The sequence below is a fragment of the Rattus norvegicus genome, chromosome 3 (genome assembly GCF_021556685.1).
Source record: "Rattus norvegicus strain SHRSP/BbbUtx chromosome 3, alternate assembly SHRSP_T2T, whole genome shotgun sequence".
NCBI lineage: Eukaryota > Metazoa > Chordata > Mammalia > Rodentia > Muridae > Rattus > Rattus norvegicus.
Genome location: NC_141536.1, coordinates 71,376,659 through 71,403,279, shown reverse-complemented (window position 1 = coordinate 71,403,279; position 26,621 = coordinate 71,376,659). Strand labels below are relative to the sequence as shown.

The following is a 26,621-nucleotide window of genomic DNA, read 5'->3' as shown; positions in this document are numbered from 1 at the left end:
TCTCTTGAATAGGAGAATAATCCTGGCATGATCAGAAAATTCATTTGGAGTAAAGTTGCTTTCTTTGTGACCCTGAATGATTTTTTTTAGCATTTGAAAATACTAACTCATATATGCAACAATACCAGATAAATTATCTTTTATTTTCTATAAATTGTGCATTCCTTGGGAATAAAAGTCTAACTACATGCTCCTTTGAGAAAACTATACAGGAAACACTAAAGAGGAAGCATTTATTTGAACTCAGTTCTGAAAAGTGATTATTGGACATTTTTAGATTCTTCTTTTAAAATGGATGCATACCAGTATTACTGAGAGCCAAATATTTGATAATAATTGAGGTGTTATTAAAGAGAATCATTCAGAATACTCCCATTGCAATTAAAACCATGAATTATGCCACCTTTTACTGTGTTCTAGTCAAATATGACTTTTTTACCTCTATCTACCCTCAATATTTATTGATCCTTATACTGAAAAGAAATATTAATACTAAGCCAACCAAACCAACAAACATACCAGCATGTACCTTCAAAGATTAGTCTTTTTATTAAAGTTAAAAAGTTGAGTATTTGATTTTTTTCTGCTTTAGGGTTATTCACTATGAACCGTTTGAATATCACAAAAGAGTATGACTTTATCCTTATGGGGCTGACAGATTCCAAAGAGATACAGCTGGTCCTCTCTGTGCTGTTTCTGCTGATATACCTGGTCACTCTGATGGGAAACACAGGCATGATGCTGATCATCTGTCTAGATGCTCGGCTTCACACTCCAATGTATTTCTTCCTAACCCATCTGTCATTCCTTGACCTCTGTTACTCAACTGTCATCACACCTAAAACCTTCGAGAACCTCTTCACCTCCATCAAGAATATTTCCTTCATTGGTTGCTTTATCCAGCTGTACTTTTTTGTTCTGTTTGGTGGTGCTGAATGTTTTCTTCTCTCCTCTATGGCCTATGACCGCTATGTAGCTATATGCAGTCCTCTGCACTACCCAGTTGTTATGTCCAGAAGACGATGCCATGCCCTCCTCACTGGTTCCTACCTGATGGGAGCTCTAGATTCTTCTATCAATATGCTTTGTCTAAGCAGGGTGAATTTCTGTGGCTCTCATGTCATCAATCACTTTTTCTGTGACACACCAGCAATCTTAGCCCTGTCCTGCAGTGACACATATGTCATTGAACTCATAATAATCATTGTCTCTGGTTCAACTCTAATGGTGTCCCTTCTCACCATATCAGTGTCTTATGCATCCATTCTCTCTAGCATCTTGAAAATTGGTTCTACTTCTGGAAAGCGAAAAGCCTTTTCCACTTGTGCCTCCCATCTTCTGGCAGTAACCATATTTTATAGTACTATGATCTTCACTTACTTGAAACCAAAGAGATCGTACTCCTTGGGAAAGGATCAAGTGGCTTCTGTTTTCTATACTATTGTGATCCCCATGCTGAACCCACTCATTTATAGTCTCAGAAACAAAGAAGTAAAAAATGCTGTCAATAGGGTTGTAAAGAAAAGGGAGAACTCCAGGCAGTAAAGATAGGAGTGGTACTCGTCACTTGGACTTTTTCTATTTTTCTAGTTAGATCTTTCCTTGATCTATCTCTAAAACATATTGTATGTTTTATTTAAATCTGTGTGGAGCTGTTCTTTGCATATTATAACTTGATCTTAAGTCTTAAAATACTATTGTATACATGATGTAATTTTAGAGAATTATAAAGTGCATGAGATTGTATAATGAGAATAAGGACCTTTAGTTTTAATATCAAGAAGGAATAGCAAATGTTTAAGTGGTCTTGTTTCTGAAACATGAAATATGAGTTTGTGAGTCTAGATTTAGTACGTTTTAGGTTTAGGTTATTAAGGTACTAATGTTTAAGGCTATTTCCTTGGCGATTAAAGGCTCAGCAACTAGTAACACACACTACGAAAGTAAAGGATTCAAGGTCAGTTTCCAGCACCAGCATCAGGTAGCACACAACCTAATTTCTTATAACTCCAGTTCCAGAGGATCCAAGGCCCTCTTAGAGGCTCGTGATCTCACATGCATTTAGTTACACACACACACACACACACACACACACACACACACACACAAACACACACACGCGCACAGGCACACACAGACACGCACACAGACAAACACACACACAGACACACACACATACACAAAAACACATACATATGCACACAGACACATACACGCACACACGTATGCAGACACACACACACACACAAACAGGAACTCAGACATGTAAATTAAGTTTTAAAGAGACTATTTCTTTACTTGTACAAGATACAGAAAAGCTTTAAGTTCATCTGATTAGGTAATATGTGTTGGGATGTAAGATGATAATAAGGAAACAGCATTGTCATTGGAGAGTTTATAATCCTACAATATTTTCAATGTGTTTTGCATTTGTTAAGGAAAAATTTCTGGTGTCTTACAATCTTATGATAATAGAAAGTGCATAAAGAACCAAAAATAAAAGTAAAATGCATTTTCAGCTTACATTTTGCAAAGTATAATAAAATGTAAGAAATTATATATTTTAATATTAGAACCAAAGTGGGATATATTAAACATCATTAAGGAGAAGGTGTTTTTAATTTTTGGCATTCCGTGCATGTTTTACTATATCATCTATAGTATTATGTCTATATATGACTTTTAGAAAAAAATTGTTTTATTTGCTCTAAGCTGTTTTACAGCTTTCTTTTTATTTATTGATTGATTGATTATATTTAATCTATTGTTATAGTCCAGTAATTAACCCCCTCTGTGTTGTTTTCTTGATTTAATTCTGATCAAATCTTTCATTAAAAAATAAATTCATTATCATAAACATTGTTACTGATTCTGTTGCCGGTTTTGTATTCTATTTATCTTTATCAGAAAAACAGGTTTTCTGATGGAGGCATGAGAATTTTTCTACAGAGTTAAAACTTTATTTTGTTAAGTATATTGCCATTATCCAGTATAAACACAGTAAAGTGATCCCTTTTGGAAAAAGCTTCATTTCATAAAATGAAATAAAAATACATATCATTCTTAATACTTCTTTATGTAAACTAATTTTGGAATAAAAATAAATATAGAAGTAAAGATGCCTCAGGTCCACTAGGGAGGGAGAAGAAAGCAACCGCAAGGGGGGGGCAGGGGAGGACAAAGAGATAGGGTGGGGAGAGAGGGCAATATGATCTGGTATTAGGTGGCTGTGGGGGGTAGGATTGAAGCCCTGAGCACCAGCACAAAGAATGGAAGCAGGCTACCTCAGGAGGAAGGAGACTGGGATGACCCTCCAGAACATACCAGAGACCTGGGAAGTGAGAAACTCTCAGGACTCAGTGGGTGGGGCTGGATGAAAGGCTCTGCAGTGTGAAGAGGGAACTTACTGAATCCACCTCGAGTGAAAAGACAGGGCATCAACTGCTGAATGGGGTTGCTATCCTACAGCCAAAGCTCTGACCCATAATTCTTCCTGTCTGAAAGAACTTCAGGGATAGAAATGGAGAAGAACCTGAGGAAAAGAAGGTTCAGAGACAGGCTCAAAGTGGGATACATCTCAAGAGGAAGCCCTAAGACCTGACACCATTACTGAGCTTATGGGTCATTCACAAAAAGGACCAATCATTACAGCTCTCTAAAAGTCCCAACAAGCAGATGAAAGAGTCAGATAGGTGCACGCTACCAATGGACAGAAGCTGCTGACCCCTCTGGTTGAATTAAGGAAAATCTGGAGGAAGCTAAGTAGGAGGGCCACCCTGTAGGAAGACCAGCAGTCTCAATTAACATGGACCCCTGAGATCTCCTAGACATTGGATCACCATCCAAGCAGCATACACCAGCTAAGATGAGGCCTCCAACACATACACAGCAGGGGACTCCTGGGTCTCGGTTCAATCAGAGAAGATGCATCTAACCCTCAAGAGACTGGAGGCCCCAGGAAGTTTAGAAGTCTAGTGGGGTGGGTGAGGCGGTAACATCCTTGTGGAGATAAGGGCAGGTTCCTGGTTGGAGGTAATGGGATGTGGAACTCTTAGGGCGGGATACATGAACCGGGAGGGGAATGAAATCTGGATTGTAATATATATATACATTTTTTTCTAATATAAAAGAAAGAAAAATATGTGTACTTGAATTAAAGTCAATATTTTCTTGATATTATAGAGCTTTTATTGGTATGAATGTTTTATGAAATTATAACAAATGCAAGATCATACCTTACACCTGTAGTGGAATATAGGTTTCGGAAGTGATCAAGAACTTTGAGCATAAAACAAATTACTATTTCATTAAATCAGGCGAATCGTATAGACACAGAAACCAATTTAAGATGATACTTTTAATCTAAACTTCCATTTTGTATGACTAATGTATGGAAATGCACCTATAACATTACCAAATAGTCTCAGCACTAGTTTTGAAGTTTTCATTCCATCTATGTAATTTCATAGTTGAAAGGAAAGATTATAATAGAACAATTCTATGATTTAAAATCAATAGTACCAAATAATGTACAAAGGAAGAGTGATATATGTATATATATATATATATGTGTGTGTGTGTGTGTGTGTGTGTGTGTGTGTGTGTGTGTGTGTAATATGATGGTTCAGCAACATTTTAAGTTTATATTGTTTTCAAAACCTAATCCTTATGAAAAATAGCAAGCTAAATATTCCTAACATAAATTATTTCTGACACCAAACAAAACAATAATTGGAAGAAAAACAATAGGATCATATATATATATATATATATATATATCAAAAATTAACTGATATATATCATTTAAACATAATGCAGACATATAAATCATATGTTCACATTCCTACACACTACATTCAACATTAATTGGTATTTTGGGAAATGTTAGCTATATACTGTTCACGATATTCATATATGATGTACAGATAAGTTACCATGAGTTTAAGGTTTACTCTAATCAGTTTTAAAAAGTGTTTCATTCATGAACCAACTTTTTCTTGAGTAACTTTCTCATTGCTTCTTTTACATCTTTGTTTCTCAAGCTGTAGATGATGGGATTTAGCATGGGAATTACAATGGTATAAAATGTTGACACCACCATGTCATGTTCAAGTGTGTAGTTGGAACTTGGTCTCACATACATGAAAAGGATTGTCCCATGAAAAATGGACACTCCTGTTAGGTGAGCTCCACATGTAGAAAATACTTTCTTCCTCCCTTCAGCCAATTTAATCTTCAGAATAGCCAACAAGATAAATCCGTAAGAGACCAGAACAATGAGGATAGTGATTAGTTCAATGGAGCCTGCACAGTAGAAGAGCAGAAGTTGATTTAAGTGGGTGTCAGAACAAGAAAGTGCAAGCAATGGAGGAATATCGCAAAAGACGTCTAATTTCATTAGATCCACAGAAAGGCAGGTTAAAAGTAGCCACTGTGTGTATTGTAGCATGTAAAATTCCACCAGTATAGGAAGCAATAATGAGTGGTACATACACTTTTGGTGACATCTTTACTGCATACAGAAATGGGCTGTAGATTGCCAAGTAGCGGTCATAAGCCATTGCTGCTAAAAGAAAGCATTCTGTTGTTCCAAATGTAACAAAGAGAAGCATCTGTGTTGCACATCCAACAAGTGAAATGGATTTGTTTTTTGAAAGAAAATTGACCAACATTTTGGCAGTCAGTACTGTAGAAAAGCAGGCATCCAATAATGACAAAACAGTCAGAAAATAATACATGGGGTTATGGAGTCGTAAATCCTCAATGACCAATACAACCAATCCCAGATTTCCAATCAAAGTTACAACATATATTGCAAGAAATAATATAAATAAAAATATGTTCATGTCAACATCATCTGTGAATCCCAGTAGTATAAAGACAGTGATTTCACTCACATTATTCACCTGGCTAATTTCTGCATTCATATCTGATGGAGTCATTGTATTGCTTGTTTTACTTACATAATATGAAGACAACAGCCTGTCATCTTAAAGTCAACTCAACTATACCCTCATCATATTTTGAAACATCATTGTTATTGGTGAGACTGTCAGTAAAGTGAATCTGAGCAGAGGCATTATTCTGTTTAAATAAATTGAAGAAAGATTATTTTTCAGTTGAATATATTTCAAAGGTTAAAAATAGCCAGTGCAGCTATGTTAACTCCCATTCTCCCCAGAGTTCAAACATAACTGTTCTCAGTTAACTAGAAGTGAGATAGTTTATGTTCACAGTTCCACAAGAAATTTGTGACATGCTTTGTCACAAAAGCATATTCATACAGTTTTCAGACACTTATCCCTTCCCACAATCATGTAAGTCTCAGGGATGGTTGAGATAAGTTGAATATTCTTTGGATTCTGTAAAAGAAAAAGGTTTTTCTTAGCTGTGACTTATTTTTGTTCTGCTTATTACTTTTTTATTTTAAATGCAATCATCATCAATTGTTAATTTATGGATTCTTGATATTTCACTCTCTTACATTTTTCTGGCTTTCAAGTTAATACTAGTGTGAGATTTATTGGATAATATGCTAATTATTAATAAGAAGTCATTAAAAGAATTTGGGTGAAAATTAATTCACAGCCACATCACGAGAATTATATGGCTCTAATGGCATATCTCATAATACTGTGAATAATCTGTTATTCAATGAATACCAAAAGATTTGCTTGCACATAGTGATTTTTTTCTATAAAAAGTAAAACAAAATATATGGCACAATCTTTTTACCACCAAAATGTTCAATAATTATTCTATGCAAGAGTACATTTGTGAAACGAAGATAGTAGATGTTGTTTTTCTGACAAGTTTTCCAAATCAAGACTAATAATACATGTCAGTATTGTGATCAATCAATATTCACAAAGCCCAGATGCACTTTCTCATGCAACTAACTATACTGGCATAAAGAAGATATTCTGAAGAGATGTTTCTGTTTTTCAATCTATTATCAGTCTACTGAAAAGATGGATCTCAGTGAAAAGTGAATGTCGCTAGTGCTGGGAGAAGGAAAAGTTACTAACCAGAGGGAAAACCTTTACCACAATTCTAACAAGTCTTTGGTCCATGGAGCCCTGGCAATGATGGATCCACACTCTATGGGGACATCATAGATGTGAGTGTTCTTCTGGTTCACTGTTTAACTTACATCAGGACTCTGAAGGTAGACAAAAGGGTGTTACAGAGGTTACAGGCTCTCTTTGCTCTTCTTCCCAATATAGTCACATTCAGAGCACTTTTTTTTTTACTCTTTACTATTAGGGCTATTCAGAATTGGTAGCTGATTCTCTTTTTTTTCCCAGAGCTGAGGACCGAACCCAGGGCCTTGCACTTGCTAGGCAAGCGCTCTACCACTGAGCTAAATCCCCAACCCTTGGTAGCTGAATTTTACTTCTTCACTTACTGTAATAACAAAATTGGTAACACTAGTTCTGAAAAGGAAAATCAAGTGTTCAGCATTGAGAGACTGTTGTTCTTCTAGCAGCACTTGTACTAACCTACATTTATCAGAAGGAAATATCTGGTGTGTCATGAGTTAAATTCATTTCCATTCAATACTGGACAACGTTTATTTTGTCATATGGAAGCTTCAAATGGAAAAGAAAACAGTTAATATAGCCATTGAAAATTATGCTTTGTTTCTAAAGAATGTTCTTTCTTTTAGTGGAAGATTTTTCTAATACACAGAATCAAAAGATTTGTAAGTATGGAATTAAAAATGAGCAAATAAAACATTGTTTCTCCATAAACTTTGAGAATTCTTAACTTTAAAATGTAAGCTAATTTTCATTGTCATGGTAAATGAACACGATTCATGTGTTGTACGCAAGGATATAGAGCAATGAGAAATTGATTTTTAAATATATATATTATTTTGTTTATAAAGTTTATTTGTATATTTATTTTTATCTTTACTGTATGTATCTCTGTGAGCATGAACCAGATGTGGACAGATAACCAGAGTAGCCAACATTGTATCTCTTGAAGCTAGAGTTATAAGTGGTTGTGAGATAACTGTATTGGGGCTATTGATTGGAGTTGAACCCTCTCAGTAAGTAATCTAAACATGGAGTCATCTCAACATATACTGAAGGACTGGTTCAAGATAGTATTTATATGGTTCATCTAAATACGCACGTGTATGATTCTTATTAAAAATTATACTTGTTCACACTTTATCTTTAAAAATTGTAAAATATATGATATTTTTGGAAAACCTAGAATATAATATGAATTAGGTAAATTATAAACACAAGAAAATAAAAACTATGCATCTAATTTTTAAGTATCCTTCAGTCGATCAGTGTCTAACTGGGTGGAAATCTTTATCAAATATTCTCGGACATGTTGATTGATATTCAGAGCAATATTTTCTAATATAGCAACAGTCTTTAATTTTCTTACCTCTCAGAGAACTAATTATTTTGGAAAGTGTCTCACTGTAGCAACTATGTAATTCCCTGTGAGACACAGGAGGGAGCCAGGCCTTATATTAATTGGGAAATTCAGACACTTTCTCCAAGGGTTCTCGAATACAAACAAAACAGTTTCCAGCAAATATTTTAGGAAGTTTGAACTAATTCTGTGTGCACATGAGCCTGTGAGTATGCATGCATATGTGCGTGTTTGACATATTTGACATGGGAGTGAACAATGAAGATTTTGAAGTTTTTTTTTTCACAAAATGTAATAAATTGCAAAACACAAAACACCGGACATATGCAAATATAGTATTCTTAGGCAGAGACCATGAGGGGAAAAGTCATGACAACTATTATATAATTAGCTGTTGGTAAAGAAAAGACATGTAAAGTACATTTTCTTATGTATACTTTAAATATAGAAAAAACGTGCTAAAGAAATGATTCAATATTATTTAATTAATGAGAAAAGTTTTACAAGTCTAGTCTAAAAACCTAATGTGGTCATAGAGTTGACAGCAAAGTTAAGATTCATGCCCAGTTTTTCTGTAAACACACTTAGCCATATCAATAAATGGAAATACTATTTCTCTAGAAACAACATAAAATAAAATTTCTAATTTTCAAATTATTTCATACACTAGTCTTTGATTTCATTAATTTCCATGTAAGACAATAAATCCACACTATATAAAGCCTCAATAATGCCTAAATGATAAGTAACTATGGACTAGTTTGTAGTTTTTCTAATATATATAATATATATAAATATATAAATAATATATATAATAAATATATAAATTATATATAAATTTTGAATAATTTCCTCTTATTGTGCTATGCTTTCTCAAGTGTATTAAAGGAAATTCTTAACTTAGGTATGTGTGATCAATATATGTGGGACATTCTACCTTTTTTTGTGGCGACATTCCTCAACACAGCCTTCTATTGATATTTCACTAATAGTACACAGACTTTTTCATTTTAAACAAAAGTTTCAGTCTTCTAAATATTTCATGTGCATTGGGAAGTTTTTTTCTTACCTTTAGAAAATAAATTTTAGTCAATGGAGGAAAGGTATAAATGTTACCTATTCCCTCCCTCCTTATACTAGGCCCTGAGCACCCGAGAAGTCCTCAGAGACTCCTCAAGGTAGAACACACTGAAACTCATTAGGGAAAGAACAGTACCAGTGTGCCATTGTTTCCCCCACAGTAAGCAAGTGAATAATTTTCAAAAATGCAGTTTCATTGAAAATTAAACAAATGGTTATAAAAATAAAAATTAGACATTGCTACCAATTAACCCTCAATAAAAAAGCATACGCCAGTGCCTAAAAACAAATATAATGATTAAAAGCATAATTCTAGTTCTAATTCTGTGTCATAGATTTAATAAATCCAAAAATCCAGCTTCCTCTATTAAAATATAATATTTATTACAAAGAATCCTGTACGCATATACAAATAAAGATGTTATAAAAACATAGCTTTTGAGAGAATGTAAAATCTTTCAGTAAAGATTACTAAGTGTATAAATTTAAAAGCATTATACTTTTAATTCATATGAGAGAAATGTAAACCAAGGGAAATGTTTCTAGAAGTACAAATGCAGCATCTATTTATGAGGATGTTTGTTTTTCCCACCCTCTTCGCATAGTGTTATGTAAATCAGCCATCCTGATGGTATCTCTTGGCCAGATGATTGTCAGGCCTATTCAAATTAAGTCTTAGAGGGAACAATAACAGATAGTGTTCTAATTTTTGAACTAGTTCACAATGTCATGTCTCAATTTATGGCGAAAGGTAGTTTCTAATCTCTGATCCAGAGGAAATAACATTTTCTTAGAGTATCTCAATTTAGCACTCATAACCATTCTGAATGGCATGAAAAAGTACTGTTACTAAATAAATTTTATAAGAATCATGTAAAAAGAAGACATAAACAGGGTAAAATTACTATTATCAAAAGTCATATTAATTAAAGGCTGATTTTCCAAAACACAGAATTAGCATTTGAAACCCACCAGTAGCAAAATAAACTTCATAAATAAAATATGAATGGAGCCAACTATCCATTGACTGCCCCAAGTTGGAATCCATCCCATGGGCAGGCACCAAACCCTGACCTTATCACTGATTCCTTGTGCTTTCAGGAGCCTAGCATAGCTGTTCTCTGAGAGGATCTACCAGTAGCTAACTGAGACAGATGTAGATACTTACAGCCAACAGTCGGACTGAAGTTGGAGACCCCTATGGAAGTATTAGAGGAAAAATCGAAGGAGCAGAAGGGTGCTGTAAACCCAAAGGAATAACAACAGTATCAACTATTCCAGACCCCTCAGAGTTCCCAGAGATTAAGCCACCAACCAAAGAGAATGAATGGGGTGGTCCATGGCCACTGGAACATATATAACAGAGGACTACATTGTTTAGTGAAAGTATGCTTCAAATTCTGTAGAAATTGATGCCTAAGGAAGGGCGATGGTGTGGGGAGTGAAATGAGACTGAACAAGTATGTGGATAAGGGAGCACCCTTTCAGAGGCAAGGGGGTTTGGGAGAACAGAACTCTGGGAGGGAGGACTGAAAAGGGGAGCAAATTTGGAATAAAAGTAAATAAAATAATTTAATAAAAATAAAGATCAGGAGGAAAATGCCGACCTTAGAGAAATAAAAAAGAAACCCCAAAAAACCAAAAATATATATAAATAAACTTTCATTATGTCTGAGAAAATGACTTAGAGCATTGTATTCTTACAGCCTGATCTTCTGGAGGGATCTTCTCAATTGAGGTTTTCTACTCTCAGATGATTATAGAATGTCCCAAGTTTACATAAAATCGATTACAAAAAAAAACAAAACAAAACAAAATAAACTATAAAATAAAACTAGCCAAATACAGTTTACATCCACATAGATCATGGACTCAGTTACTATAGTACCTTTATTTCCATTGACTAAAAGCTGTAATGGGGACCTGGCTTAGTGGCTAAACACTTGCTGAGTACACATGATCCACTTCTGTGGGAGGACATACATGTGTGTGAGGAAGCATATAGGTGTGTCTGCAAGTATGACTAATACTTCAGATAAGTAGACAAAAAGTAGCATAATGCTTGACATATCACACTTAACAAAGCTTTCAGGATTGTTATCTTGGTTTTGTCTACTCAATATTTCTAGCATTTTAATTTGTTATTTTTGTTTTATAAGACAGGCTTTTTTTTTGGTAGTCGCAGCTGTCATATAACTTTCTCTAACACCAAGGCTGGCCTTAAGCTCAACAGAGATCTGCCTGCCTCTCTTATAAAGGTTATGCCATTACAGTCTGGGAACTAGAATTTTTATTTCCCTTTTACGTGGATGGAAAAATCCTCTGACATTCTCAAATTTTAGTTTTTGTTCATTTTTAAAATAGGAATTTTAATTCGGCAGAATGTAAAGGCTCCAAATGACTCTAATCATCTCAGCTAGATTTTGCAAGAAATGTTGTGATTATATGTTAATATAGATCATCGTAATCACTGACCTAGTGCAATGTAAAAAGCCTAGACAATGACCATGCAGCAGGAAACAAATTATGACTCATTATCAAAGCTCTGTTGTAAGATTTAATCTTTTATTTTAAGATTTCTTACTTCATACTAAAAATATTTATTTTCCTAATTCATCATTTTTGACAATTATTTTCTTTTTATGACCTATAACTTGTCTGCATGTGTTATATTGTTTGCCAGCCACTTATTTTTTTCCATTGATAAATTATCACATTGATTACTGAAGTAGAATAAAATTAGAACTTCCCATGAGAATTTCCTGTGGGTTTCATGGCAAAGTCAGCAAATATAAACAATCTCAGAGAACCATGTTTGTCTGGTAATTAAACCTGTATTTGATCTTCCACAGGTAGGAAACATTTCTAAGCCCAGACTTAGAACATTTTAGAAAACCTAAAATTCAATATAAAATAGGCTATTGTGTACTTAGCAATTTTATTATTAAATATTGAGGATCAATGTGGTATAGAACCTATTGAAACAATGACTATAATGTATTTACTCCAATCTTGTTTATGCAGAATTCTGTCTTTGTCAATGTGAGCACCAACCAGGAAACACACAAGGAAAATTTTAAATGTATCATTTATGCTTATAGTGGTAAATAGGATATGTGCTTTATTTTTAAGATGAAGCAGGATGCCATGTTGAAGCATAATTAGCGAGGAACTTCCCACAAAAGAGAAAACAGATTTACCAGAAGATATTTTGAGAGACATGTAACATGTAAAAACTAGTATGTTTTTCCAGTTAGATACACAGTTTTGAAGTCACTCCTATCACTGCTGATTCATGCTGGTTTTGTTTGTTTGTTTGTTTGCTTGCTTGCTTTTCACCACAGTGGGTGATATTGAAAGTGTTCCATATAGAATAGCAGTTGTGGTCTTAGTTCAGACAATGAATAATTGTCAAAAGATCATGTAAGACAGAGAGACATGAGGTTGATCTTCAGGCCCTGCGCTATGTTCAAAATCAATACAGAAACCCATTCGTGTCCAAAGTGCTTAGAAGTTCCTCTACTGTCTCCTCCCCTCTGCAAACTCTATGAGTCAATATCAAACATAAAATTCTGACGTTCTAGATGGATCTGCTCAAACTGTAGCAACAATAACCAAAATAATAGAAATGAAAATTTATGGAGACTTATTTCTTAATTCAAATTAGTTTATGTGGAATGTCATATTTATTCAACAAGTTTATTTTACATTATTTTGTTTGTGGATTATTGTTGTTTTCTATTAATTTCCGTGACATTTTTCTGTAGACAAACATGTGCATTAGTTATACATACTTTCTTTCCTCCCTTGGGGTAAACTAGTGATATGAAATGTAAAAAAAAAGAATTGATCTGAAATCATAACAGTGATCACTAGAGTTCTTGGAGGAAATATTAGGTTTGTGACAGGAGTTTCAATTTCATTTAAGTGCACTGTATATCTATACAGAGGAATAACCCAGGAACCACTGTTAGAAAATACTCATGTGAAATGAAAGTCTTAATATCATAGGACTCATCTAAATCTTTCATATCTGACAAGATGAGAACCACTATTATATGTATATATGGTAATAACACAATTATTACCATATGAGGCAATTTTAAAAACTACTATTTTTTACATTATGGGGGAATAAAGCCTGGAAAAAAAGTATTAGAGATCTCTTCATGGATAAGGCTGTTTCCCATGGCACATGCCAAACTGGGTTCAATTCCTAGGATGCAAGTGATGTACCCACTGACTTCTCTCTGCATGTACAAATACACACATAAGATAAATAAATGTAATTAGTATAAATATTCCCAAATTATTCCAGACACAACTCAGTTATGTTATGAAAGGATACATTCTGAATCTACCACAATACAAATATTTCCATTTGGGTAAAGATAAAAGGAGAGGTTGGCTAGAATAACTACTAAATTGCAGAGCACTTGTTTAGGGTGTACAAAGCTATGCACTATGAAAAGAGTAAAAAAAAAATAAAAAATAGAACCACACATAGTCAAAATGTCCTGGTCATAAACATTTTAAATATTCTGATATAATACAATTTTTGACCCAATATTTTAAAATAAAAATTACAAAAAAAGTTTAACTAGATATTAATTCTACAGCACAAACTTACATTTTAAAATAAATTATATTGTGTATATATATATATATATATATATATATATATATATCTGAATATTTAACTCTTCTCCCTGGTTATATTCAGTCTTTTTTTTTTTTATTAACTTGAGTATTTCTTATATACATTTCAAGTGTTATTCCCTTTCCCGGTTTCCGGGCAAAATCCCCCTCCCCCTCCCCTTCCTTATGGGTGTTCCCCTCCCAACCCTCCCCCCATTGCCGCCCTCCCCCCATAGTCTAGTTCACTGGGGGTTCAGTCTTAGCAGGACCCAGGGCTTCCCCTTCCACTGGTGCTCTTACTAGGATATTCATTGCTACCTATGGGGTCAGAGTCCAGGGTCAGTCCATGTATAGTCTTTAGGTAGTGGCTTAGTCCCTGGAAGCTCTGGTTGCTTGACATTGTTGTACTTTTGGGGTCTCGAGCCCCTTCAAGCTCTTCCAGTTCTTTCTCTGATTCCTTCAACGGGGGACCTATTCTCAGTTCAGTGGTTTGCTGCTGGCATTCGCCTCTGTATTTGCTGTATTCTGGCTGTGTCTCTCAGGAGCGATCTACATCCGGCTCCTGTCGGTCTGCACTTCTTTGCTTCATCCATCTTGTCTAATTGGGTGGCTGTATATGTATGGGCCACATGTGGGGCAGGCTCTGATTGGGTGTTCCTTCAGTCTCTGTTTTAATTTTTGCCTCTCCCTTCCCTGCCAAGGGTATTCTTTTTCCTCATTTAAAGAAGGAGTGAAGCATTCACATTTCGATCATCCGTCTTGAGTTTCGTTTGTTCTAGGGATCTAGGGTAATTCAAGCATTTGGGCTAATAGCCACTTATCAATGAGTGCATACCATGTATGTCTTTCTGTGATTGGGTTAGCTCACTCAGGATGATATTTTCCAGTTCCAACCATTTGCCTACGAATTTCATAAACTCGTTGTTTTTGATAGCTGAGTAATATTCCATTGTGTAGATGTACCACATTTTCTGTATCCATTCCTCTGTTGAAGGGCATCTCGGTTCTTTCCATTTTCTGGCTATTATAAATAAGGCTGCGATGAACATAGTGGAGCACGTGTCTCTTTTATGAGCAATAGTGATAAAAACTGCATGGTATTGGTACAGAGACAGAGAGATAGACCAATGGAATAGAATTGAAGACCCAGAAATGAACCCACACACCTATGGTCACTTGATTTTTGACAAAGGAGCCAAAACCATCCAATGGAAAAAAGATAGCATTTTCAGCAAATGGTGCTGGTTCAACTGGAGGGCAACATGTAGAAGAATGCAGATCGATCCATGCTTATCACCCTGTACAAAGCTTAAGTCCAAGTGGATCAAGGACCTCCACGTCAAACCAGACACACTCAAACTAATAGAAGAAAAACTAGGGAAGCATCTGGAACACATGGGCACTGGAAAAAATTTCCTGAACAAAACACCAATGGCTTATGCTCTAAGATCAAGAATCGACAAATGGGATCTCATAAAACTGCAAAGCTTCTGTAAGGCAAAGGACACGGTGGTTAGGACAAAACGGCAACCAACAGATTGGGAAAAGATCTTTACCAATCCTACAACAGATAGAGGGCTTATATCCAAAATATACAAAGAACTCAAGAAGTTAGACCGCAGGGAAACAAATAACCCTATTAAAAAATGGGGTTCAGAGCTAAACAAAGAGTTCACAGCTGAGGAATGCCGAATGGCTGAGAAACACCTAAAGAAATGTTCAACATCTTTAGTCATAAGGGAAATGCAAATCAAAACAACCCTGAGATTTCACCTCACACCAGTGAGAATGGCTAAGATCAAAAACTCAGGTGACAGCAGATGCTGGCGAGGATGTGGAGAAAGAGGAACACTCCTCCATTGTTGGTGGGATTGCAGACTGGTAAAACCATTCTGGAAATCAGTCTGGAGGTTCCTCAGAAAATTGGACATTGAACTGCCTGAGGATCCAGCTATACCTCTCTTGGGCATATACCCAAAAGATGCCTCAACATATATTCAGTCTTAATATATTGAAGAAAACTCTTCGGGATGAAATCCTAATAGCACACAGCTTTTTAAAAAAATTCTATGATGCTCAAGAAGTTTCAGATTCAAAATCAATTTTCATATCTGGAACTTGAAAAGTCATGTCTTATTTGTGAGTCATGATTTATTTGTAGTCGTTTTTCTACGTGTAAATCATAATCACTTTAAAATTTGGGTACACTTCAACTTATTCAAACATAACTTGTTTCTTTTATTTTGTTTATGCAAAGTATAATACATAAAAGTATAGCTGATTTTCCCTATTTGCATTGTTTCACATTTAATTTATACTTGCTATAGAAATTCATGATTTATGAAATTGAAACATTTGAGCCCTTTTCTTCTTATCAATTTTATTTTCAACATTAGGTATCCTTTTCTCCAAGTAACTACTTACATGAGATTTGTCACTTATTACATAGGTATATATCCATTAAATGTTTCTACTGTAGTTGCTCCAATGTGGTAAAGGGAAAGAGTGAGTAATGGAAGCAAAACTGGGAGGGAAAGGAAAGAAAAGTAGCAATATAAGGAAGAATAGACAAAGGAATTAGAGGAGGAGAATGAGAGAGAAAGTGAGGGAAGAACAGAAGAAGAGAATAGAGATCAGTAATTTGTTTTTATCATAATTTCTTTTATATTTCTAAAAATACAAACAATATTTTTCAGTTCTTTCAGGCAACCTGTAATTCTATTCCAGAGCTTGTTAATATGTGACTTCATTGTTTTTTTCACTAAATAAGATCAAAAGCCTCTTCTGCCATAGATGATGTCTGTACTTTGAGATGGACCTTCGGAAAGTCTAACTTTTTGATTATCACTGATAACAGATAATGTGCCAAGGATTTAAGAGGTTTGATATATTGTCATGTAATCATCATGTTTCATTTTCTTCTTCAATTATTTATCAGTTTTTTAATTTATCTATATAAACTACACGTATTTTGTTGTATTTTTAGGGGAATGCATCATGAATGGGGCTAGTCGTGAATATGGAGATGAGAGGAAAACAAAATGTTTGATTCTTTTCTTGCAGCATGTGAATTGTCAGAAATTAAACCCAAGTTTTCAGTTTGGCAGTAAGGACTTTATTCTGTGAGCTATCTCATCAGCTACCATGTTTATCAACCTAAAAGAGATAAAATTACTTTAAAATATTGTGTACAATATTGTAAAGTACTACTTTTCTCTCTGCATGTTATATAACTAAAATAGCTACATTCTACAACAATGCTCTTAGCATGTTTTTCTCAGTGTTTATACTTATGTTTTGAAATCAATTTCACAATCTGTAGGAGAGAAGATTATAAAAAACCATTTTTCCAAATAGCTGAAAGACCAAGATAACTACTCTTAGATCCTGTGCACTGTTACTAATAGAAAGTTTGATTGTCTGGAATGTTAGAGAAACTTTTATCGTTTCAATTTATTTCCTTGTTTACTTTGACAGTCTCATGTGCTTCAAACTGTTCTCATATTTGTGAGGATGGCTTTCAGGTTCCTACAGTCTTCTACCTCCCCAGCTTATACTACTACTTTTGGTTCTGAGCTTGGATTTTAATTCAATTTAAAAATGAAAATAAGTAATTGAATGCAGGGATGAACTGACTGTTACAGCTGATGGCTTTAAGCAGAACATGCATTCACCAGCACATGAACACATACCTTCCACTGAATTCTGTATTTGCACTTGGGCATTTATACCATTGTATGATAAATGAAAGGATGCACGTCCTACTTTGACTCCAAGAATTTGTGCTATTTTCTTAATACTATTAATGGTTACCTTGTGAATGACTTTGAAATAATCTGTCTGAGAGTATAGCATGGAGAATGTCACTTATGTGTCTCTCTTCATTCTGAGGGGCCTCACAGACAACACTGAACTTCAGATCATTCTTTTTTTCCTATTTCTAATGATTTATCTTTTTACACTCATGGGAAACATAGGACTTATTGCAGTAGTCATTGGGAATCCTCAGCTCCACAACCCAATGTACTATTTTCTAGGTGTTTTATCATTCATAGACACTTGCTTTTCTACCATTATCACTCCCAAAATGTTAATAGATTTTATGTCAAAGAAGAAAGTCATTTCATTCCTTGGATGTACAGCACAGATGTTCCTTGCTGTTAGCTGTGGAACAACAGAGTGTTTTCTCTTGGCTGCAATGGCTTATGACCGCTATGTAGCTATTTACAACCCACTTCTATATGCAGTGAGCATGTCACCCAGAGTCTATGTGTCACTCATCATTGCCTCCAATGTTGGTGGAATTCTTCATGCATCTATCCACACAGCAGCCACTGCTAGTCTCTCCTTTTGTAACTCCAATGAAATTAAGCATTTTTTCTGTGATATTCCTCCTCTATTGGCTATTTCTTGCTCTGACACTAAAATGAATGAACTTCTGCTCTTCGTCTTTGTGAGCTCCATTGAGGTACTCACTATCTTGGTCATCATCATCTCTTACAGTTTCATCTTGTTTGCCATTTTGAAGATGCATTCTGCTGAGGGGAGACAAAAAGTGTTCTCTACATGTGGTTCTCACCTCACTGGAGTGTCCATATATTATGGAACAATCCTCTTCATGTATATGAGACCAAGTTCTAGCTATGCCTTGGAACATGACATGGTAGTGTCCACATTTTATGCCATTGTGATTCCCATGTTGAATCCTATCATCTATAGTCTTAGGAACAAAGAGGTAAAGGAGGCAATGAAAAGACTTTTAGGAAAAGTGTTTATGAATGTAAAATAAAACTTACTTTAACCACTCAACAAAACAAAGATTCAGTTTCAGTGTCTTCTTTTATTATTATTAATTTTTACGCTTCAGATATTATTCCCCACCCAGTCCACCTTCCAACTGTTCCATATCCCATACTTCCCCTACCATCTCAATGAGGATGTCCCCACTCCACCCATCCCACACACCCCACACACCCCAACAGCCCTAACTCCCCAGCAGAGCTCTAAATTCCCTGGGGCCCCCAGTCTCTTGAGGGTTAGGTGCATCTTCTCTGACTGAACACAGACCTGGCAGTTTTCTGCTGTATGGGACTTGAGGTCCTCATATCAGCTGGTATATGCTGCCTGGTTGGTGATCCAGTGTTTGAGAAATCTCAGGGCTCCAGGTTAATTGAGACTGCTGGTCCTCCTACAAGGTTGTCCTCCAACTTCTCTTCTTCCAGCTTTTCCCTAATTCTATCACAGGGGTCTGCAACTTCTATTCACTGGTTGGGTGCAAATAACTGCATCTGATTCTTTCAGTTGTCTGTTGAGTCTTTTTGAAGGCAGTCATAATAGGTCCCTCTTTTTGAGTGCTCCATAGCCTCAGTAATAGTGTCAGGTCTTAGAACCTCTGCTTGAACTGGATCCCCCCTTTGGGCCTATCGCTGGATGTTCTTCTTTGCAGGTTCTTCTCCATTTCTGTCCCTAAAGTTTGTTCAGACAGGAACAATTATGTGTCAGAGTTTTGACTGTGGGATAGCAACCTCATCCCTCACTTGATGCCCTGTCTTTCTGCTTGTGGTAGGCTCTACAAGTTCCCTCTACCCATTCTAAGGCATTTTGTCTAGGTTCTCTCTCTTTGAGTCCTTAGAGTCTCTCACATCCAAGGTAAAGCAAAACTTTTACTTTAACCCCTTTGTAAAACAAAGATTTAGTTTCCGTGTTTTCTTATCACTAATTATGATTGAAATTCCTTATTGAAGTTCAATTGAATTGTTTTTTATTCTGTTAAGATTTTAAAGACATAACATTCTGAATACACTAATATCAATAGAGCAGGCACAAAGGTCAACAAATAATAAATGAGACCTCATGAATCTAAAAAGGTTCTATAAGGCAAAGAGCAACATGGATTGGGAGAAGCGGTATCCTACAGAGTGATAAAAGATTTTTACTAACTCCACATTCAATAAAGTACTAATGTCCAAAATATTTGTAGATTTCAAGAAAGTAGATATAAAAACCAAACCCAACTTAAAAATGTTGTACATATATAAACAGAGAATTCTAAATAGAGGAAACTTAAATGGCTGAAAAATACTTAAAGAAATACTCAGTATCCTTCTTTAGTCATCAGAGAAATACAAGTCCAAACCACTTTAAGATTCTATTTTACACTTTCCACAATGAGGATGATAAGTAATACAGCCATACATTATGTAGAGAGAGAGAGAGAGAGTCTAAATTGGAGGTCTCAACTCGGATCCCTATCCTTGAGGCTGGGGAACTCCACCAAACGGGAATAAGAAAGATTTTAGGGATCAAAGGGGATAAAGACCTCTAGTGGAACATGCCCACTGATTCTAGTAAGCAAGATTCACATAGGCTCAAAGAGGTTAAAGAAGAAAGGATCAGTTCCCATGGGTCTGTACCAGGTCCTCTGCATATATATTATTATTGTTAGTTTGGTGTCTTGTGAGACTTCTAACAATAGAAGCTAGTGTGTCTCTAGGTTTTTGGCCTGCTTGTAGGACACTTTCCCTCTTATTGGTTTGCCTTGTCCAGATTATGTACAAGTGCTTTTGCCTAGTTTTATTAGGTCTTGTTTTGTTGTGTTTACTTATTGTTTCTTGGAGACTTCCTCTTTTCTCAATGTAAACAGAGGGGGAAAGGGATCTGGGAGAGGGTGGGAGGGAAGGAGAGCTCAGAGGATTGGTAGAAAAAAGAAACTGTGGTTATGATATCTTGTATGAGAGAAGAATCTATTTTCAATAAATATGAGTGTTGATCATAATTATCACTCAACCTATTTCATTTTATAAGTGAAAAAATCATCCACTAATTTTATCTTATTCAGTTCATGTACTCATGTACATCCATGCACACATATTCATTCATGCAGAACTAATATTATTTGCATTGATTTAATCTGCTACAAACTACAAACATGACTTAATCTGGTATAAAATATATGAAACTAAGGGCTTTGGTGATGTCCTCACAAGACAGGCATTGGTACATAAAATTCTAATGGTAAAATATTCAGTATTATGAAAATTTTCAAGTGAGACCAAAACCTTTGCTTGTACACAAATGTACATAATATGACTGAGAAAATGGATATTCATGTTAATTGTATTAATCAGTTGAAGTATTTTGCCCAGTTTTAGGAGGTTAGATATGAAAAATTATATGATGGGAGTTGATTTCTTCTGAGGATTTTCTCCTTGATTTGCAAAGCCATATTATTCTCACTATATCCATATATTCCCATTTTATCACATTGCTTTTTAGAAGTCATATGATTCTGAATACCCTCAAATTCATAGGAAAAACAGAATGATTACACAAATATGAATGTATATGTATAATTTATACACATTTAAGTGCACACTGAGAACAACACATTTACTGAAACTTTAAAGATGTATATAATACTGTTTATCCATAAAATCTAAATTTTATAAAACATGTACTTGTCATATATACTATATCATCATATTTTTTCTGCCATACTAATCAAATATAATCAAACTCTAATAAAATACATAAGAAACTAGTCTTACTGTATTTTTTCTTAATCAATGTTGCTCCATTTCCTGCTTCATTCTATCTATGAATTTCAAGTGGCTTAAGTACAGATCAAGATTCTGACACCTCAGATTAGGTGCTCAAACTACTGAGTTTTGTTATCACTGTGTTCATTTTGGAAAATGTATATTTTCATGGTTTACTGCATCATACATTGCATTTACATGAGTAACATTGTTGAACTAGACTCTGGCACAGGCCTTTAATTATCATCACTTAGGAGGCTGAGACAAAAGAATGAATTAGTCTGAAGCCAATTTGGTCTACATGGTTAGACATGTTTTATGAAAATAAATATGGTAACATTCTTTAATTATGTACAAAAGTGTGATATTTACAAATCTGTGTACTTAATTTCATAACACACATACATTCAGAGAGAGAGAGAGAAATAAAGAATGGAAGGGTGAAGACAGAGACAGAGAGAGACAGAAACACAGAGAGAGGAAAAGAGTTCTATCATAAGAAGCAGCTCAAGAAGAATGACCTAAGTGTGGATGCTTCAGTCCTTCTTAGAAGGGAAACAAAAATATTAAAAGGAGAAAAAACGGAGACAAAGTTTGGAGCAGAGACTGAAGAAAACGTCATCCAGAGACTTCCCCACTTAGGACTCTGCCTATATACACATAGCCACTAACCCAGAAAATATTGCTGATGACAAGAAGTGCATGCTGACAGGATCCGGATACAGCTGTCTCCTGAGAGGCTCTGCTGGAGCATGACAAATACAAAGGCTAATGAATGCTGCCCACCATTGAACAGAGAACAGGATTCCCATTGGAGGAGTTAGAGAAAGAATTGAAGGAGCTGAAGTGGTGTAAAATCCCCAAAGAACAACCCAGCCAACCACTTAGAGCTCTGACGGACTAAATCTACACCTAAAGAATACACATAGACAGACCCATGGTTCCAGCTGCACATGACGCACAGGGTGTCCTTGGGTATCAATGGGTGGAAAAGCCCTTGGTCATGCCAAGGCTTGACGTCCAAGTATACTGGAATGTCAGGGAAGGAAAGCAGGAAGGGGTGGGTAGGGTAATACTTTCATAGAAGCTGGAGGAGTGGGGATAGAATAGGAGGTTTATAGGTAGGAAACAGGGAAAAAGGATAACATTTGAAATTTAAATAAAAATTATCCAATAACAATCATAATAATAAAAAGAACCTGACTGGAAGCTACAGTACCTTCCCACTGAGATTCCTTCCATCTTTAGAAGATTCTACAAAGAGTTGGATTGTATTCAGTACACAACCTTAAGTTCTATTTTATTTTGATATATGACATGCCACCATCCCTTTGGGTCCAAGCGAAAGAATGAGTTATTTCTACCTATTCAGAGATACTGATTTCATTATAAATCAAAAAAAGAAAACTCACAAGAATCTTTCACTTTGATGATACCTGTAACAATTTCTTTCCGAGAAAAAAAGTTAAACATTTTAAAATCATATTTATGCTTCCATTCTTGTTAAAGAACAAATTTGACTTTATTATGAATATGTGAAATTGACTCTATTTCACCTAGCTGTAGTATTTTTTTAAATATTCTGAACAGACTCCATCTTTATACCTTCGTAGTATGTTTTTAAATAAAAAAGCTAGCATTCACAGAAAAATGAAGCAAATTTTGTAGGTGTCATATTTTGCTAAAAAGAGATAAAATCTAACAGGAAAACAGAACCTCAGTTATCCTCGTGGTACTACAAAAGGCTTAACATGTTGAGAATTTTCAGTGCACTCAGTGAAGACTGATACATACCCAGTGCAAATTACATGAAACTAAGTTCATACTAACATGTTCTCACAGGACATGCCATTGTAAATAAAATTCTAGTGGTAAAATATTTGGTATACAACATAATAATTGTGAAAATATGCAAGAGATATCAAACTCTGCTCTTGTACACAAAACAATATGACTGAGAAAATTCATGTTTATGTTTAAAATAACCTTTTAAGTGGAAATTTCTTATACTGACTAATTCCAAGTTTATTAGAGTCTACTGCTTTATTGTATGCATTTTACTCAGAAAAGACTCACACTTTTCAATGTAAAATATCTCTCATGAAAAAATTTGCCATTTCATCCTTAATACTGTCACTGATAAAAGTATTATATATATATGACTAATTGAATATATATGAATAATTTGTTTTCTTTTCCATAGCACAAAGAAATCATCTGATATGGATGTTGTGATACTTATAACTATCTTCCATAAATAATAACTTTTTGCAGTTTTAACTGTTTATTTAATGTAGATATTAAGTGTAGTCATAAAAATAACACCATGAACATATTCATTGTTTTCATCAGGCTTCTTGGGAAAACCCAAAAGCTTTATTGAATTAGTCATTGAACTTTGGTTTTTGAAAGCATGCCAGATAATCTATTTGGAAAATTGGTCCCTGAGGAAGTCCACGTATTGGTAATACCCATTTGACCTTAGACGGTAGCAGAGATAAAAGTTCTGTAACTCCTCATCTTATGTCCATAGTAACTCTTTGACATGCTTTCGGATCATATCTGCTCAAGAAATTTTTCATTTTGTCAATACTCAAGAATAATTTCAAGGGTGACATAAGTCGGAATTTAAAAAATGAATGGACAAATATACAAAGGTATTGATCAATACAATGTATTGCAGTACAGAAATATTTGTGTCTTTAATCATCTTTCACATTTTAGTAATAAGGAAATTAGGAATTATCATAATTTTGGATACATGATATTGAAAAATGCATGTACTTTTATTTGTATGTTTTTCCATTTACAAGCTCTGACTCACAGTAAGTATTTTTAAAACTGGCAAAGTTTGGATCTGTATGGATGAAATATAGGCTTTATTTTAGAAACAAGTAAGTACTTAGAATTTGTGCCTTAACTAAGTAAATGTCAAGATTTGTGCAAACAACCACAAAACATTTAGAGTCTATGAGTTCTGAGTATAATTTTAGAATATATTTTCGGTTTCATTGACAGGAAAATAATGCACACAATCTCCTTTAATGTTTATATGTCATCAAGTGCCCTATTTAAATATATCAACACTAAAATCTAGCTGTCAATACTTTATATCAAAAATTAATCAACAAAAATAATCATGTAGTTATCTCTTATCATTATTCACAATAGGTAAGAAATTAGGATTAGGTGAGTAGGCATAGAGAGGACACAAATTCATATTCATGCTGCTTTTAGCAAAACTATACAGAAAATTCCAAAGAGGCAACATTCATTTTAGCTCAGTTTTGACAAGTTATTTGATCTTTTAAGATTCTGCATTCTTCCATTCTTTAAAATGGATGCACGCAGTGGTGCCTATACACAAATATCTGACACTAATTATGGAGCTACCAAAGGAAATCATTTATAATAGTATGATAGTAATTAAAAACACAAATTATGACACCTGTTAGCATATCCTGGTTAAATATGAGTTTTATCTCTATCTTTAATATTTGCTCATTCTCATACTCTATCGATATTGAGCTAGCAAAATCAACAAACATACCAGCATGTACATTTAAATAAAAATCCTTTTCATAGTTAATCAAGCTGAGTATCACCTTTGATTTCTTTTCAGTTTTAGGGTTGTTCACTATGAGCACCTGGAATTACACAAAAGAGTCTGACTTCATCCTCATGGGACTGACAGATTCCAAAGAGTTACAGCTAGTCCTCGCTTTGCTGTTTCTGCTGATATACCTGGTCACTGTGCTGGGAAACACAGGCATGATGCTGATCATCCGTCTAGATGCTCGGCTTCACACTCCAATGTATTTCTTCCTCACCCATCTGTCATTCCTTGACCTCTGTTACTCAACTGTCATCACACCTAAGACTTTACAGAATCTGCTGACTTCCAACAAAATCATTTCCTTTATTGGCTGTTTCACTCAGATGTATAGTTTTGTCCTCTTGGCTGCTGCTGAATGTTTCCTTCTTGCTTCAATGTCCTATGACAGATATGTGGCTATCTGCAACCCTTTACACTACCCAGTTATCATGTCCACAAGGTTCTGCAGTGCCCTTCTCACTGGTTCCTCTATGATTGGAACTTTGGATGCCACTGTTAATATACTTTGTATGAATACCTTATACTTCTGCAGACCCAAGGTTATCCATCATTTTTTCTGTGACACGTCCCCAATTTTAGTACTGTCTTGTAATGATACGCATAACATTGAAATCATTATATTCATCTTTGCTGGATCCACTCTAATGGTGTCTGTTACCACAATAAGTGCATCCTATATGTCCATACTCTCTACGATTTTGAAGATCAATTCCACTTCAGGAAAGCACAAAGCCTTCTCTACTTGTGCCTCTCATCTCCTAGGAGTCACTGTGTTTTATGGTTCTATGATTTTTACTTATTTGAAACCAAGTAATTCCTACTCCTTGGGAAAGGATCAAGTGGCTTCTGTTTTCTATACTGTTGTGATCCCCATGCTGAACCCACTCATTTATAGTCTCAGAAACAAAGAAGTGAAAAATGCTGTTCATAGAGTTATCAAAAAGCAGGAAAACTCAAGGCTTAAATTCAGAGTGGCACTAAGTAATTAAGCTATCGTTTTCATTCATTCATTCATTCATTCCTTCAGTTTTGTTTTCTTTCTGTAAATGCACCAGACAGCATGATTTCTATCTTTCTGGGGATCTCTTATACAAACACTACATTGCCCATTTACAGCAATGTAGTTTCTAAAATTTTGTAATTTCAGAAATCAGGAAACACCTTAGTTATGGTTTAAATAAGTATGTGTTATTTATTGCATGACCAAATAACTGACACAATAAGATTATCTTCAGAATCATATGTAAATTAATGAGCAAAGTATGAAAAATTAATGATTCTCTGACTGTTTATGCTTCATTTATTTAGATTTATAATATAAATAGTCACTCTATGAGCATGTGACAGAA

At 34.9% G+C, this 26,621-nt stretch overlaps 3 protein-coding genes and 1 pseudogene across 3 annotated transcripts; 3 read left to right on the top strand and 1 right to left on the bottom strand.

Moving 5' to 3' along the window:
• Positions 1–603: 603 nt before the first annotated feature.
• On the top strand, positions 604–1,545 carry Or8h11 (olfactory receptor family 8 subfamily H member 11). The gene has a single exon (NM_001000672.1). It carries the CDS (start codon positions 604–606, stop codon positions 1,543–1,545), a length of 942 nt encoding a protein of 313 aa, NP_001000672.1.
• On the bottom strand, positions 4,976–5,927 carry Or5t17-ps1 (olfactory receptor family 5 subfamily T member 17, pseudogene 1; annotated as a pseudogene).
• On the top strand, positions 17,972–18,907 carry Or5t16 (olfactory receptor family 5 subfamily T member 16). The gene is given in 1 exon segment (NM_001000673.1): positions 17,972–18,907. A coding segment is annotated over 1 exon segment (936 nt).
• A 6,388-nt stretch (positions 18,908–25,295) lies between these two features.
• Or8h10b (olfactory receptor family 8 subfamily H member 10B) lies at positions 25,296–26,261 on the top strand. Its single transcript, NM_001000563.1, is given in 1 exon segment — positions 25,296–26,261. A coding segment is annotated over 1 exon segment (966 nt).
• The last annotated feature ends 360 nt before the right edge of the window (positions 26,262–26,621 follow it).